The sequence below is a fragment of the Podarcis filfolensis genome (genome assembly GCF_964270895.1).
Source record: "Podarcis filfolensis genome assembly, chromosome: 16".
In the NCBI taxonomy this organism is placed as follows: domain Eukaryota; kingdom Metazoa; phylum Chordata; class Lepidosauria; order Squamata; family Lacertidae; genus Podarcis; species Podarcis filfolensis.
In genome coordinates this window covers 9689005-9703393 of record NC_139620.1, presented here as the reverse complement: position 1 = coordinate 9703393, position 14389 = coordinate 9689005, and the positions used below count along the sequence as shown (strand labels likewise).

General features: G+C 45.8%; 2 protein-coding genes across 3 annotated transcripts in view; both read left to right on the top strand.

Moving 5' to 3' along the window:
• Nucleotides 1-6956, top strand: part of LOC310751720 (lysosomal acid glucosylceramidase-like) — a 40691-nt gene extending 33735 nt beyond the window's left edge. For both annotated transcript variants that reach the window (XM_083591273.1, XM_083591272.1), the window contains exons 7-11: nt 481-718; nt 2648-2875; nt 3379-3542; nt 4635-4760; nt 6312-6956. In XM_083591273.1, coding sequence (XP_083447399.1) covers nt 481-718; nt 2648-2875; nt 3379-3542; nt 4635-4760; nt 6312-6414 — 859 coding nt within the window. In that variant the 3' untranslated portion in view covers nt 6415-6956. The remainder of the gene's footprint in view (nt 1-480; nt 719-2647; nt 2876-3378; nt 3543-4634; nt 4761-6311) is intronic.
• Nucleotides 1-14389, top strand: part of LOC310751711 (lysosomal acid glucosylceramidase-like) — a 142894-nt gene that overhangs the window by 79891 nt on the left and 48614 nt on the right. The gene's annotated exons all lie outside the window — the stretch shown is intronic.

Here is a 14389-nt window from a genome sequence, read left to right as displayed (position 1 = left end):
CCTTCTCCTTGAATTGGTCAAATCCTCTTTTAAAGCCATCTAGGTTGGTGGCTGTCACTGCCTGGTGAAGGAGCAAGTGCCATCATTTGCCCCGTGTGAATAAGTCCTTTTTTAAAAAATCTGTCCTCAAACCTCCATCTTTTAACCTTCATTGAACGTCCACAAGTTCTTCTGATAGGAAGGAGGGAGAAAAGCTTTGCTCTGCCCACTTACCCCATGCCGGGTGTAAATTTCATAAACTTCTCTCTTTTCTCCAAACGAAAAGGTCCCAAATAATTTCTTCATCCTCGTCTCCGTTGCCCTTTCCCCCCGAACCTTTTCCAACCGTACAGCATTGTTTCTGAAGCGACCAGAACCGAACACGGCATTCCAAAGGCAGTCGCACCACAGATTTATACCTTAGTATGGTTGCTTAGAATCGAAGGTTTCGAGGCAGTCTCACTTAAAGCAACAGGTATATTCCCCCCGTCCCTCTGCCAGGTTCCTGGATGAATACGCCAAGCGGAATGTGACCTTCTGGGCGGTGACGGCGGAAAATGAACCTAGCGCAGGGCTTCTGGAAAACTACCCCTTCCAGTGTCTGGGCTTCACAGCTGAGCAGCAGCGGGACTTTATTGCTCTGGATCTGGGCCCTGCCCTGGCAAACAGCTCCTACAAGGATATCCGGCTCATAATCCTGGATGACAACCGCATACATTTGCCTAGCTGGGCCAAAGTGGTGAGTACAGTGTTTTATTTGAAAAAAGGAGGTGCCAGTAAGCTCCCTCCCCCATAGCTGTCAACTTACGGATTTGAAAATAAGGGACCAGCAGCCTCAAAAATAAGGGATCAGCAGGCAAAATAAGGGATTTCCCCAGCACAGGTATGTTCAACTTCTGAGCCCCTCCGAGCCAAAGGCAGAAAGCCCAGCCAGCAGCCAAACGAAGCCTCAAGCGGTGGTTCCCACAGCGCAGCAACCCGGCAAAGGGGATGCAGCAAGGAAAACCACCGTCACCTCTCCGCTGGGAAGTGCTGAGCAAAGGCGAGTCCCCAGGCAACGCGGCCGATTTGATCGGCACAAGGCATGCAAGCTCCACCCCCCAGTCGTTCTTAGACTCCATATTGGGTGAGCAACGCAGCCAAGCAACACAGTTGGAGCCTCCCTCCTCCCTGGCCGGCAGGGAGGGAGGGAGAGGAGCTGCTTCCTTTGAAACCCGGAAAATTTAAGGGACATCATCAATAAGGGACAGCAGCGGGACATGGCGCTGGGATAAGGGACTTTCCCGCCAAATAAGGGACGCTTGACAGCTATGCCCTCCCCTGCCTGCCCCCCCCCCGCCACTGCGGCTTTCGGCCCACTGGAGGCGTTTTGGTGTGAAAGTAGCACTGCTAGAGCTGAAGGACTTGATCTTCTTCCTCAGGGCCTGTAAGACAGAGCTATTCCACCTGGCCTTCAATTTGAATTAGCCTGATTCTCCGTTCCCTTTTCCCTTTCCTTTTTTAATGAAGATACCCTTCTGGGACCCCACATTTATACTCTTCCCTGGTCTCCTTGCTGGCCCTAGTAGGACAAACTTGGCCAGTTAGCCCTGGTGATCATTTGATGTTTTCTGACTGGGTCGCCCCCCCCCCCGCAAAAAAATGACCCTGAATTTTTGAATTTTATTGACATTGATACTGCATTATGTGTTTTTATGTTGTTTTTAAGTCACATTTTAATCATTGTTTTATATTTGCTGTTAGCCGCCCTGAGCCCAGTTTTTAAACCGGGAAGAGCGGGGTAAAAATATAATAATAATAATAATAATAATAATAATAATAATAATAATAATAATAATAGTTGTTGTTGTCGTTGTTGTTTTCCCTTATTTCCTTGCCGTGTGAGCCGCTCTAGCCGGGCCACTTTGTTGTAGACCTGCATTGGTGGATCACACCAAAGCGCCACCTAGTGGTAGAGGAGAACAGCTTTGCTCGACCACAAAGCAGCACGGTTAGAGCGGCCGGCACGTCAAGGAAAGGAAGAAAAAGAAGAGCCAGCTGCTCTAGCCGTGCCACTTTGTGGTAGAGCAAAGCAGTCCTCCTCTACCACAATGTGGCGGGGCTAGAGCGGCCCACACGTTAAGGAAAGGGGGAAAAAAGATATGTACCGTATTGGCCTGAATATAAGCCACGTTTTCCCCACCCTCCCTCCCAAATTCTGACTGTGAAAAGTTAAAGTGTGGCTTATATTCGCAACCTTATGTTGCCAGCAAAGCTCCCCCAGGAAGCAGCCTGGGTATTATTTTCTTTTTCTTTTCTCCCCTTCAATTTTGAAGGTGCGGCTTATTTGTGAGTGCGGCTTATATTTGGGCCAATACGGTACTTGAACATGTTTTTGAATGTGATTCCCCCCTGCATAATAATAATAATAATAATAATAATAATAATAATAATAATAATAATTTGTATGTTTTTAAATGATTTTTCCTCTGCAGGTTTTTTGTTTTTTTGAATTAATATGCCCCCCTTCTTCCCCTACAGAGGTTGGCAGTAATCAGAGGCGCCAACGAAAATTGCGGGTTGCCGGACGTGACGTCCTGACGTTGCTGTTCCCTTTCTTTCTCTGTCCGTGTGCATTTCTTCCCCCTGGCTCGATGATCAACCGACGCTTCCTTCTCTTCTTTGCTAGGTGCTGAGCGGTGACAGCCCGGCTCACCGTTACGTCCACGGCATTGGCGTCCACTGGTACCTGGACTTCATTGCCCCCATCGCCAGCACAGTAGGAATCACCCAACAGCTCTTCCCGGATTACTTCATTATCTCCACCGAAGCCTGCGCCGGGTCACACTTTTGGGAGAGGGACGTGGTCCTCGGCTCCTGGGATCGGGGGAACCAGTACAGCCGCAACATCTTGGCGGTAGGACCTGTGGTGGCTGGGGAGGTGGTTTGGGCCACCCTGGCTCCTTCCCTCCTCTCCCCTCCAGTTGGCAGCGCACGAGACTCTTGATCTCAGGGTTGTGAGTTTGAGCCTCGCGTGGGGCAAAAGATTAGATATAATAATAATAATAATAATAATAATAATAATAATAATAATAATAAATTTATTTATATCCCGCCTCCCCAGCTGAAGCCGGGCTCAGGGCAGCTAACAACAACAACAAAAAAACATTCTAAAATCATTTCATTATAAAATTAATTCAAATCAAATTGATGGTAACCATTGGGCTAGAGTTCTGTGAAGATTGGCAAAGGAGGGAGTCAGGCTGTGCCTGGTGGAACAGCTCTGTCTTGCAGGCCCTGCGGAAAGATGTCAAGTCCCGCAGGGCACTAGTCTCTTGTGACAGAGCGTTCCACCAGATCGGAGCCACAGATGACCCTTCTGACTCTTTGCAGTTAAAACCTAGCAGCTTCTCCTTACAGAACCTTAACCAACACGTCACGGGCTGGATCGACTGGAACCTGGCCTTGGATCTGGAAGGCGGACCCAACTGGGTCAAGAACTTTGTGGACAGCCCCATCATCGTGGATGCGGGCAACGATATTTTCTATAAGCAGCCGATGTTCTACCACATGGGTCACTTCAGGTGAGGCAATGCCTGCTGCTGGCATGTTTGCTGCCCTTGTGGTGTACTGGTTAGAGGCCTGGCCTGGGTCGGGGGTTCAAATCCCTCAGCGCTTACTGGATTACCTATCAGACTATCATTCTTATATGAAATCATGTGCAGGCTTTGAGATAGCAACGGAAGAACGTAGAGAATGGACTTTGGGAGCTTAGAAAATAAATATAGATGTGTTTTAATGCAGCTACTAAGGAGGAATATTGAAAAAAGCATGAGGGAAGGGGCGACAGGAAGTCAAGAAGAAAATGTGTAACAACAACAAAATGATACCGTATTGGCCCGAATACAAGCCGCACCCGCAAATAAGCCGCATCTTTAAAATTAAAGGGGGGGGGGGGAGAGAAAAAGACAATACCCGAATATAAGCCACTCCCTTAAAATTAGAGAAAAAGAAAAGTAAATTTAATTCAGGGGATAAAATGGTGGTTTTATTTTACCATGTACCATATATCTAGTATTTGGAAAACAATAGCTAAAATTGCAAATTGCTATTCCGCAGGCACTCACACCTGCAAATGGCAAATGTAGAAGAAAATCCTACAGGTGCTAGAGAGGACCCGTCAGTGGCTTGAACACCTGTTCATAACATCATAAATGCAAATAAAAAATCATCACTGCACTGTAAAATATGGGGAAAGCGATGGATGACATTAGAATTAATTGCACAACAGTCTCAAGCTTGCAAACTGGCAATAAAACATTTCTTTGTTCCGTTTTACTGTATGTCTGTTTCAGCAGCGATATCGTAAAAGCCATATTTGTAGGGTCGCGAATTTAAGCCACACTTTAAATTTTCATGGTTGGATTTTTTGGGGGGAAAGTGCGGCTTATATTCTGGCCAATACAGTATGTGTGATTGGAATTATGAATTATTGCATGGTTTGGAAGGTTTAATAAAAGATTTAATTAAAAAATCATTACCAAAATAATAATAATAAGTCCCCAAGCGCTTACCACAAGGCCAGGCTTTCCTGGTCTTCCTCTGATGAGGAACTCCCTGGCTGAGACCTGGCAGTTATCAGACTCTCTGTCTCCTCTCTCTTTCTCTCTGTGCAGCAAATTTATTCCGGAAGGCTCCCAGCGCATTGGGCTGAGTGTGGTGCAGAAATGCCTCGGGTGCAGCCTGGAGCATGTGGCTGTACTTCGCCCCGACGGAGCTGCCGTGGTCGTTGTTCTTAACCGGTGAGTGTCGGGCACTCGGGTCAAAGGCACAGGGCAGATCTTGCAAGCAGGGAACTGAGAGAGTGAGACATGGCCAGCCAGCGGCAAGCAGGGTAAAAGCAAAAAGCAAAACGGCGCAGTGGTGTAGCAGTCTGGCACCGCAGGGGAGTCTAGCCTGATAGGTGAGCTGTTCAGAAAACACAGTTGACCATATCATGTCAATCCAACCTTTTTAAAAAAGATAAGGTAAAGATAAAGGGACCCCTGTCCATTAGGTCCAGTCATGGCCAACTCTGGGGTTGCGGTGCTCAACTCGCTTTACTGGCCGAGGGAGCCGGTGTACAGCTTCCGGGTCATGTGGCCAGCATGACTAAGCTGCTTCTGGCGAACCAGAGTAGCGCACGGAAACGCCGTTTACCTTCCCGCCGGAGTCCTACCTATTTATCTACTTGCACTTTGACGTGCTTTCGAACTGCTAGGTTGGCGGGAGCAGGGACTGAGCAATGGGAGCTCACCCCGTCGCGGGGATTCGAACCGCCGATCTTCTGATCGGCAAGTCCTAGGCTCTGTGGTTTAACCCACAGCGCCACCCGCGTCCCTCTTTTAAAAAGATAGGCCAGCCTTATTCTTCCAGAGCAGTCTTGTTTTCCAGCAAGTGTTACCTACGGGTACCTACGGGACCGCCTCTCCTGGTATGCCCCGCGGAGGACCTTAAGGTCCACAAATGACAACACCTTGGAGGTCCCAAGTTGCAAGGTGGTTAGATTGGTCTCAACTAGGGCCAGGGCCTTTTCAGTACTGGCCCCGACTTGGTGGAACGCTCTGTCACAAGAGACTAGGGCCCTGCGGGACTTGACATCTTTCTGCAGGGCCTGCAAGACAGAGCTGTTCCGCCTGGCCTTTGGTTTGGACTCAGTCTGACCCTTATGTTTCCCTCCCCTTATGGTTTTGATCTATGGGCTACTATTAAAATGAGGCTGCATTTTAAATTGTATTTTAACCTGTATTTTAAATTGGGTCCCCCCCCCATTATGTTTTTATTGTAATTTTACTGGTGTTAGCCGCCCTGAGCCTGGCTCTGGCCAGGGAGGGCGGGGTATAAATAAAAATTTGTTTATTTGTTTATTTGTTTATTTATTATATAATGAGCATTCATTCTGATCTGTATGCAGGGAGAAGAAATGTAATCAAAGTTACAAAACATAGGAGCAGAACAGAGACAGTTTCCCCCCTGCCCAAAAAAAAAAAAAAGATTAGATAATGCAGAAAAGTAAAAAACATTTTTAAAAACCAGTCAAATCCTCTTAAGCTAATAATTTCAAGGCTTCTGAAAGCAGTCTATTTCAGCCATGAAATGTTTGGGGGAATAGGAATGTGTTGTTGTTGTTTTTTAAAAAATCCTCCTCAATAATGAGAGGGAGGGAGACCCATCTCACCAGGGAGATCCCACATAGAGGGAGCCACCACCTAAAAAGCCCTGTCATTGTTCAACACCAACCCATGCAGTCCTGATACGAAGTATTGTTTATTCCTCCTCTCACGTTCTTAATTTGCTTCCTTCCCCCTTCTCAGCTCCGGGTTCAATGTCCCCTTTGCCATTTCCGACCTGAATGGCCTTATTCTGACCGAGATCCCCGCCAACTCCATCCAGACTTATCTGTGGAAGCGCCAGTGAGCCCAGCGCTCAGGATTTCACCCCCCACACTCGGAAAACTGTGAGCTTCTTCAGCACGATGCACAATGATACCCAGGCCTGGTTTGAGGCCTGCCTTGCTTCCTCTCAGATCCAAGTGGGCCTTACTTGGTGGATCTACTACTGACCGGGCCTGGTTTGGGATCTACCTCATGAACTTGCACTTAAAACGGATTTAAGTGGCGACGCTTTTGTTTCTGCCGCACATTTGAAATGAGCCAGACTGCAGGGAGACCTGAAGGAAACGACCGGAAATTCGTTCTCTTGCTCAGTGCAAGAAGAGGAACCACTCTGAGCATGAGAGCACCCAGATTGAATGAAATGAAATGAAATGAAATGAAATAAAATGAAGAAGGCCCTGCTGGATGGGTGCCCAGATTTGAAAGGGGAACAACGTGTTCTCTTTGCCTGCTGCTTAGGAGCCTGTTGCTGCTGCTGCTGCTGTTGTTGTTGTTGTTGTTGTTGTGTTATGTGTGATTCTTTTTCTCATCGGACTTCTGGCATTAAAAGAGATCCCACTTGGCCACGTTGCCTGCTCTCTGTGTTTCCTCCTCATATCTGCAAGAGCTGTGTGGCCCCTCCACACACGCACCCCCAACTGTACCTATATCCTCGGGGATCTCCCAGTTGAAAAGGGATCATTGGAAGGGATCCTGAGGGTCATCTAGCCTAACCCCGCCCTATCGCAACACACGGTCCCCCATCCAATTGGAAACCATACCGGACCCTGCTTAGCTTTGAAAACGTGCTCACAGTTTTAGCGCTGCACCACCTTGGGTCTGTTTTAACCTCTGTGGGTACTTCCAGGCATTAAGACAGTTCGGCAGCACTCAGCCATTGCTGTTCTGCTTCCACCCCAAGTGGAACGGCAACTGTGCTTTCGGGTTTCTGAAATCCCAGGTTAAGTTTCTGGTCACTACCACACCCGTGCATTTAAAGCACAACACTCCCTACCCCCCCTTTCTGTGAGGGAGGAAACTACAACTCCCAGGATTCTTTCAGGGAATCCATGGCTATAAATGTGCTTTAAATGTATGGTGAGGATGTGCCCCAGCCTTTTCCTCAAACCCCAACGTTGACATAAGGGGGCATGATTTTAACTGGGACCATATGCGGCCTAGGACCCACGTACCTACGGGACCGCCTCTCCTGGTATGCCCCGTGGAGGACCTTAAGGTCCACAAATGACAACACTTTGGAGGTCCCAAGTCGCAAGGTGGTTAGATAGGTCTCAACTAGGGCCAGGGCCTTTTCAGTACTGGCCCCGACTTGGTGGAACGCTCTGTCCCAAGAGACTAGGGCCCTGCGGGACTTGACATCTTTCTGCAGGGCCTGCAAGACAGAGCTGTTCCGCCTGGCCTTTGGTTTGGACTCAATCTGACCCTTATGTTTCCTTCCCCTTCTGGTTTTGATCTATGGGCTACTTTTAAAATGAGGCTGCATTTTAAATTGCATTTTAACCGGTATTTTAAATTGGTCCCGCCCCCCCATTATGTTTTTACTGTAATTTTACCGGTGTTAGTCGCCCTGAGCCCAGCTAACACAGTGGCGCTGTGGTCTAAACCACTGAGCCTCTTGGGCTTGCTGATCAGAAGGTCGGCGGTTTGAATCCCTGCGACGGGGTGAGCTCCCGTTGCTCGGTCCCAGCTCCTGCCAACCTAGCAGTTTGAAAGCACGCTAAAAAGTGCAAGTAGATAAATAGGTACCGCTCCAGTGGGAAGGTAAACGGCATTTCCGTGCACTGCTCTGGTTCACCAGAAGCGGCTTAGTCATGCTGGCCACATGACCCGGAAAAACGGTCTGCGGACAAACACCAGCTCCCTCGGCCTGTAAAGCGAGATGAGCGCCACAACCCCAGAGTCATTCGCGACTGGACTTAACCGTCAGGGGTCCCTTTACCTTTAAGAAAAAAATGGATATAACGACAATGTTGTTTTGGAAGGGGTTAAAGTCACAGAGTAATAATAATAAATAATAATATGATTAAAGTATGACTTCACAATAATTGCCCAGTGTGGAAGCAGTCTCCCTCATCTTTCCAAAATATAAAAATTGCCTAGTTTACTCACTAGGTGGGGCTGGAATTTGTCATAGTGCTGGGAGTTTTTCTCTCTGTACCTGTCTTGCAGGATAGAGACAATTAAGTCTTGCTTTACTTCTGGACAAACATGTACAGTGGTACCTCGGGTTAAGAACTTAATTCGTTCTGGAGGTCCATTCTTAACCTGAAACTGTTCTTAACCTGAGGTACCACTTTAGCTAATGGGGCCTTGTGCTGCTGTTGTGTGATTTCTGTTCTCATCCTGAAGCAAAGTTCTTAACCCGAGGCACTATTTCTGGGTTAGCGGAGTCTGTAACCTGAAGTGTCTGTAACCCGAGGCACCACTGTACTCTAAGCCTTTCATAACATCCCTCATTTCCATCTCTCATTTTGCATCTTTGGCCTGCATTAAAAAACAAACAAACAAAACATTCAAACCTCGGTTTTCAAACGTCTCGGCTGCCGAACGTTTTGGAAGCCAAATGCCGAAAACCCAGAAGTGAATGCTTGCTTTTTTACTTTTTTATTTTTATTTTACAACAAGAGAACTTGACAGGCATTACTTTAATCAGGATGTAGCATTTAACCAGTTCATCACCAGAAAATAAAAGAACAAATGCACATGTATTTGTTTAAGTGAATGCTTACGTTTTCGAATGCACCTTGGAAATCGAATGGCTTCTAAGGCACGTTTTTCATTATTTTTCCATTCACTTTGCAGCCAGCCCTTTGATCCTTGGTTTTCGAGCGTTTTGGAAGTCAAACGGACTTCTAGAATGGATTACATTCGAAAACCGAGGTTCCACTGTACTCTGTAATTTTAATTAGTTCAATTTCTTCGGGTTCTGCTCATTGAAAGGAGGCATGCAGTCACCCTTCTGAGATTACAGCAAGCATTGCCCCCACACCTTTAAGCGGTCCTTTTTTCTGGGGGTACACAGGGATAAGCATACCCCTAAACGTTGTGTGAATCTTTGTCCTTTTTTCCATTTACTGTATTTATCTCTCCCGATTTGAACTATAAAATGCTGATTTTCTTGAGTCAAAATGAGAGTACCCCTAAACATTTTTTAAATAAAAAACCACTGCCTTTTAAGCATTCCATCGCAACCATAATCTCTAGAAACTTTTTTAAAAGAAAGAAAAGCAACTCGACTTCTCCACCAGTAGCACGTTTTGTGTCTTTCCTTTGCTTCCGTGGAATTGTGATGTACACACACAGCTAAACCGACTAAAACTCGGCTATTTCCTGATTAGCTGTGATGTCATGGAATTTTCACAAACACTGAAACTGCTGCACTGAGGAAGTTTTGTTTGTTTACTTCCTAATAATATTCACATTGGCTGGGCGATGGTGGAAAATTGTCTCCAGTTTCCTCCCTGCCCATCAAGCAGGAAGGCAAAACAGGGGAAACTGGCCAGGAAGTCAAAGCCAGGTGAATTGCACTGCACCGTAGTTTTGGAACACACAGCTGTAATCTCTTACCCAGCCCTATTTTAATACATCACATATGATGCATATGCAGTGAGACCGCCACTTCCGCTCGCTTTTCCTATGCAATCAGCAACCTTATGCAGGCGGACAACAAACAAACCGGGAAAACGTGGTGGGAATTAAAAAAATGACGTGGTAGGAAAACAACAGAAGGTTGCCAGAGAGTGGGGAAACAGTTAGCAATCCCCTCCGCCATTACACTCGCCCTGGGAGACTGTTCAGGCTTCGTCGGAGAGCTGGAGCCAGAGCTTTAAAGCTGCAGAGTTTAAAACTGCACTGGAAACCGTAGCCCAGGAGTCAGCAAACTTTTTCAGCAGGGGCCGGTCCACTGTCCCTCAGACCTTGTGGGGGGGCCGGACTATATTTTGAAAAATATATATGAACGAACTCCTATGCCCCACAAATAACCCAGAGATGCATTTTAAATAAAAGCACACATTCTACTCACGGAAAAACACGCTTGATTCCCGGACCGTCCGCTGGCCGGATTTAGAAGGCGATTGGGCTGGATCCAGCCCCCGGGCCTTAGTTTGCCTACCTATGCCATAGCCTGTAAGTACTCAGTGTGTCAGGATTTGGATGTGGGAAGCTAGTTTCAAAATACACAGCAATTTTCTGAGTCATCCAACAGTCATGAGTATATAGAGTGTCAAATTGTGCTGTTGGCAACTGCAGTGAGAATCTCAGTTTGAAAAGCTGACTCACTGATTTGAGCAAGCTACATCTGAGGGCACAAGATTTGAGGGCACAAGAAGAAGGGGACGACAGAGGACAAGATGGTTGGACAGCGTTCTCGAAGCTACAAACATGAGTCTGACCAAACTGTGGGAGGCAGTGGAAGATAGGAGTGCCTGGCGTGCTCTGGTCCATGGGGTCACGAAGAGTCGGACACGACTAAATGACTAAACAACAACATCTTAAAGAGTAAAACCCAGGAGGTTTTAAGGTTCATTTTAATTTTGATTGCATTTTAAACAGAGAATATGTTTATGCATGGTTCTATGTCTGTGCTAATAGGCATTCTGCCCTATCTGCAATGGCCTCTGGCTACAAGCAGTAAATGTTTATCGGGTAGCAAATGATTCATGCAGCCTCACAGCATCTCAGCCTAGTCGACCTCACAGCCTTGTTGTGACTATAAAACTGAACAAGTCTTATAGAGCAGATAAATATTAAATGTCCAGCTGCCCGAATTCTACTATGCGGGGACTTCAACGCCTGCATTGGGGATGGCTCAGAAGGAAGCCTAACATCACAAGGAATAGATCTGAATGACATTTTCCACTTTACTCGCACTTCCATGGATAAGAAAGTTAATCCTCAAGGACTGAAACTTCTAGAATGGGCTTTTCTGCGTGAGTTTCTAATATTAAATGGATGCCCAGCTGACGCCTCTAAGGGCCAACTTTACACAGTAGGGGAGGAAGTGTCATAGACTACTTTATAGTTTCACCATCACTTTTCAGCCTGATGAAAACAGTAGATGTGTTGGTAAGAACCGAAAGCGACCATTTCCCGCTTTTAGTTACTTTAGCTCCTTTCCTGGATTGTCAGCTCCCTGCAGAGACAACGTGTTCAGTTGGCTAACCTTCGGGCACGTCAAGAGTGAAATGGTCTTTGAAGTGTTGAATGGTCTCTTTAAATGTGGAGGTTCATTATTGTTCCACAAGATGTGTATGTCTTTAACGGCCAGAGCAAATAACGTGACCCAGTTTTACAGCTGTGAAACAGTATAGCAGGTGCTGCTGAGTTGTGATAATTAAGCTGTGTCAGCAATTGGGTATAGTATATAAAGAGCAGCACCTAGCTCTCTCAGTACCCTGGGGGGGGGGGGTCGGTGGTTGGGTCATGCTTGTTGATATATTTAGTGTAAAAGGAGTTTTAGTTTTTGTTATTAAAACCTTGATAAAGTTATTTTTGAGTTCCTTGTAAAGCGTGGTCTCCCCAGCAAGCTTTCTGCAGCGCAACTAAACTGCAAATAGCCAACATGAAGGTGAATGATGAAATACATAGGATCTTGGAGAGTGATTTAATGAAGAGCCCACAACAGCGCCTCATAAACACCTCAACAAATCAGTACACTCTTCAGATACTACTTAGCTAAGGCCAAGGCCAAGGCCACAAATTATATACAAGGAAATCAGGGGGTTTGGTTTGACGAGCAATGCAAGGAAGCAAAGAAAGATCTGGTAAGTGCTATTAGAATCTATCGGGGGAAACCTTCCGAAACCAATAAAGGAAATCTGGAAAGGAGCAGAGTAGCATATAAGAAAATCCTCAAGAACAAGAAAGCAAGCTGTGTGAGAAGCCAGTGGCAAGAACTAGCGCTGGCAGTGGCTGAGCAAAGAGAGAAGTTTTGGCTTCTGGTATCTCAGGGCATGGATGAATCAAGATCAACACTAGAAGCCACCATATCAGTACAACGTTGGGTGGATTACTACGCTGAACATTTTGGAGAACAGACAGGGCAATCGCCCGATGCAGAGGTGATGATCGATCAGTCAAATTTACCAGAGTGGCAAGCGGTGACCCCTGTAGAGATAAAATATCTGATAGAGAGTTTAAAACTAAACAAAGTGCCAGGTGAAGACACGATGCCTCAGCAAAATCGAAAGCAACACAATGGCCAGAAACAATTACAGTGTAGAAAACTTTATGGAATAATGCAAAACATCAAAACTATCAAACTGAAGTCTCTGAAAGTCCTTGAATAAGTCACGGTGCCAGACTTTACCCTGCAGAGATCAAGCTTGTAAAGGTTTGTATAATCAGCAAACGTCCAATTCTGATGTCCAACTCTGAACTCTGATGAACAGTGTTTCCGGATAGCAACTACTGTTTCGTTCAGTTCTTCATCAGCCAGTTAGTTCAACAAACACTCGTAAGATGTGTAATTTCTTCATTGACCAATCTTTTTTCAAATTGATATAATAGCCATGAGAATGAAAAATACTCTGGAACAGTGACTATATAATCGCATGAGCACTGTTCCAGAGTATTTTTCATTCTCATGGATGTGTCTGTTAGTTTCTGTTTTGCCACTGTGCAGCTGCTTAGAGTCACAAGGCTCTGTTTACATTCCAGATACAGTCCAGGCTGTTGGAAGTCTCACGGAAGACAGGAGACGGATGTGATGTTTACTGGTTTCCTGTTCCTTTGTTTTCAGTTGCTCTCTGCTTTCATAGAGAGAGGATGATTATTTCTTTGCTGTCTGCGTAGTAAGAAATAAAGCATAGCGATGTAGCCATAAATCTCATCACTTCCCTGTGCTGGAAACTCTGCTGAACGGGAATGTGCCTGAGGCCTCAACAAAGGCTCAGGTCGTTAATTATCGTCGGATGACTCGGCTGGAGGAAAATGAGCTTTATCAGCTTGGCCGAGCGGAGATCCCGACAGTGTCCAGATCAAGGGAAGTCATAGTACTGCTCTGTTCTGCCTTTCTCAGACCACACCAGGAGTACCGCGTCCAGTTCTGGGCGCCACGATTTAAGGAGGAGATTGATAAGCTGGTAGGTGTGCAGAGGAGGGTGACCAAGATGATCAAGGGTCTGGAAACCAAGCCAGATGAGGAACGGTTGAAGGAGCTGGGTACGTTTAGCCTGGTAAAGAGGAAACTGAGAGGAGATATGAGAGCCATCTCTTCAAACATCTAAAGGGCTGTCCCATGGAAGATGGAGCAAGCTTGTTTTCTCCTGCTCCAAAGACTAGGACCTGAAGCAATGGCTTCAAGTTACAAAGAAAGGAGATTCCGACTAAATATCAGGAAGAACTTTCTGACAGAAAGAGCTGTTCAACAGCGGAATGGTCTTCCTCAGAAGGTGGTGGATTCTCCTCCTTTGGAGATTTTAAAGCAGAGGTTAGATGGCCATCTGTCCTGGATGCTTTAGCTGAGATTCCTGCATTGCAAGGGGTTGAACTAGATGACCCTCAGGGTCCCTTCCAACTCTACAATTCTTAGATTTTATTATTCAAATCTCTGCTCTAAACTCTGGCTTTTGTCCTTCTCACTATCTGCCAGTTGAGGGAGGAAGGAGCCCTACCCATTTTTAATTTATGTCTGATTTTTAAAAAATATGTTCTAAATAGTTGCTTTTAACAGTTTTTGCCATTAGCTTTATTGCTTTCCTCTTTGTAGCAAAAAGGAACCTCAAAACAGTTCAGAAAATCATGTGGTGTATAAATTTTTTATGAAATAAATAAATGAAACAAACCTTTTCATCTTTGAGATGTACCTTAAGCCATTTGGCTAGTTTTGTTTTAAGCATTTTAAATACTGTGTACACTGAGTATTTAGATTGCTGCAACGTGCCCTGAGATCTCGTGAAGAAGGGCGGGTAAGAAATATAATGACTGAGTAAATGACTAAACAACAAAATAATAAACCTTTCTTCCTAGGAGGGTTTTTGTGTGTATGACAACTC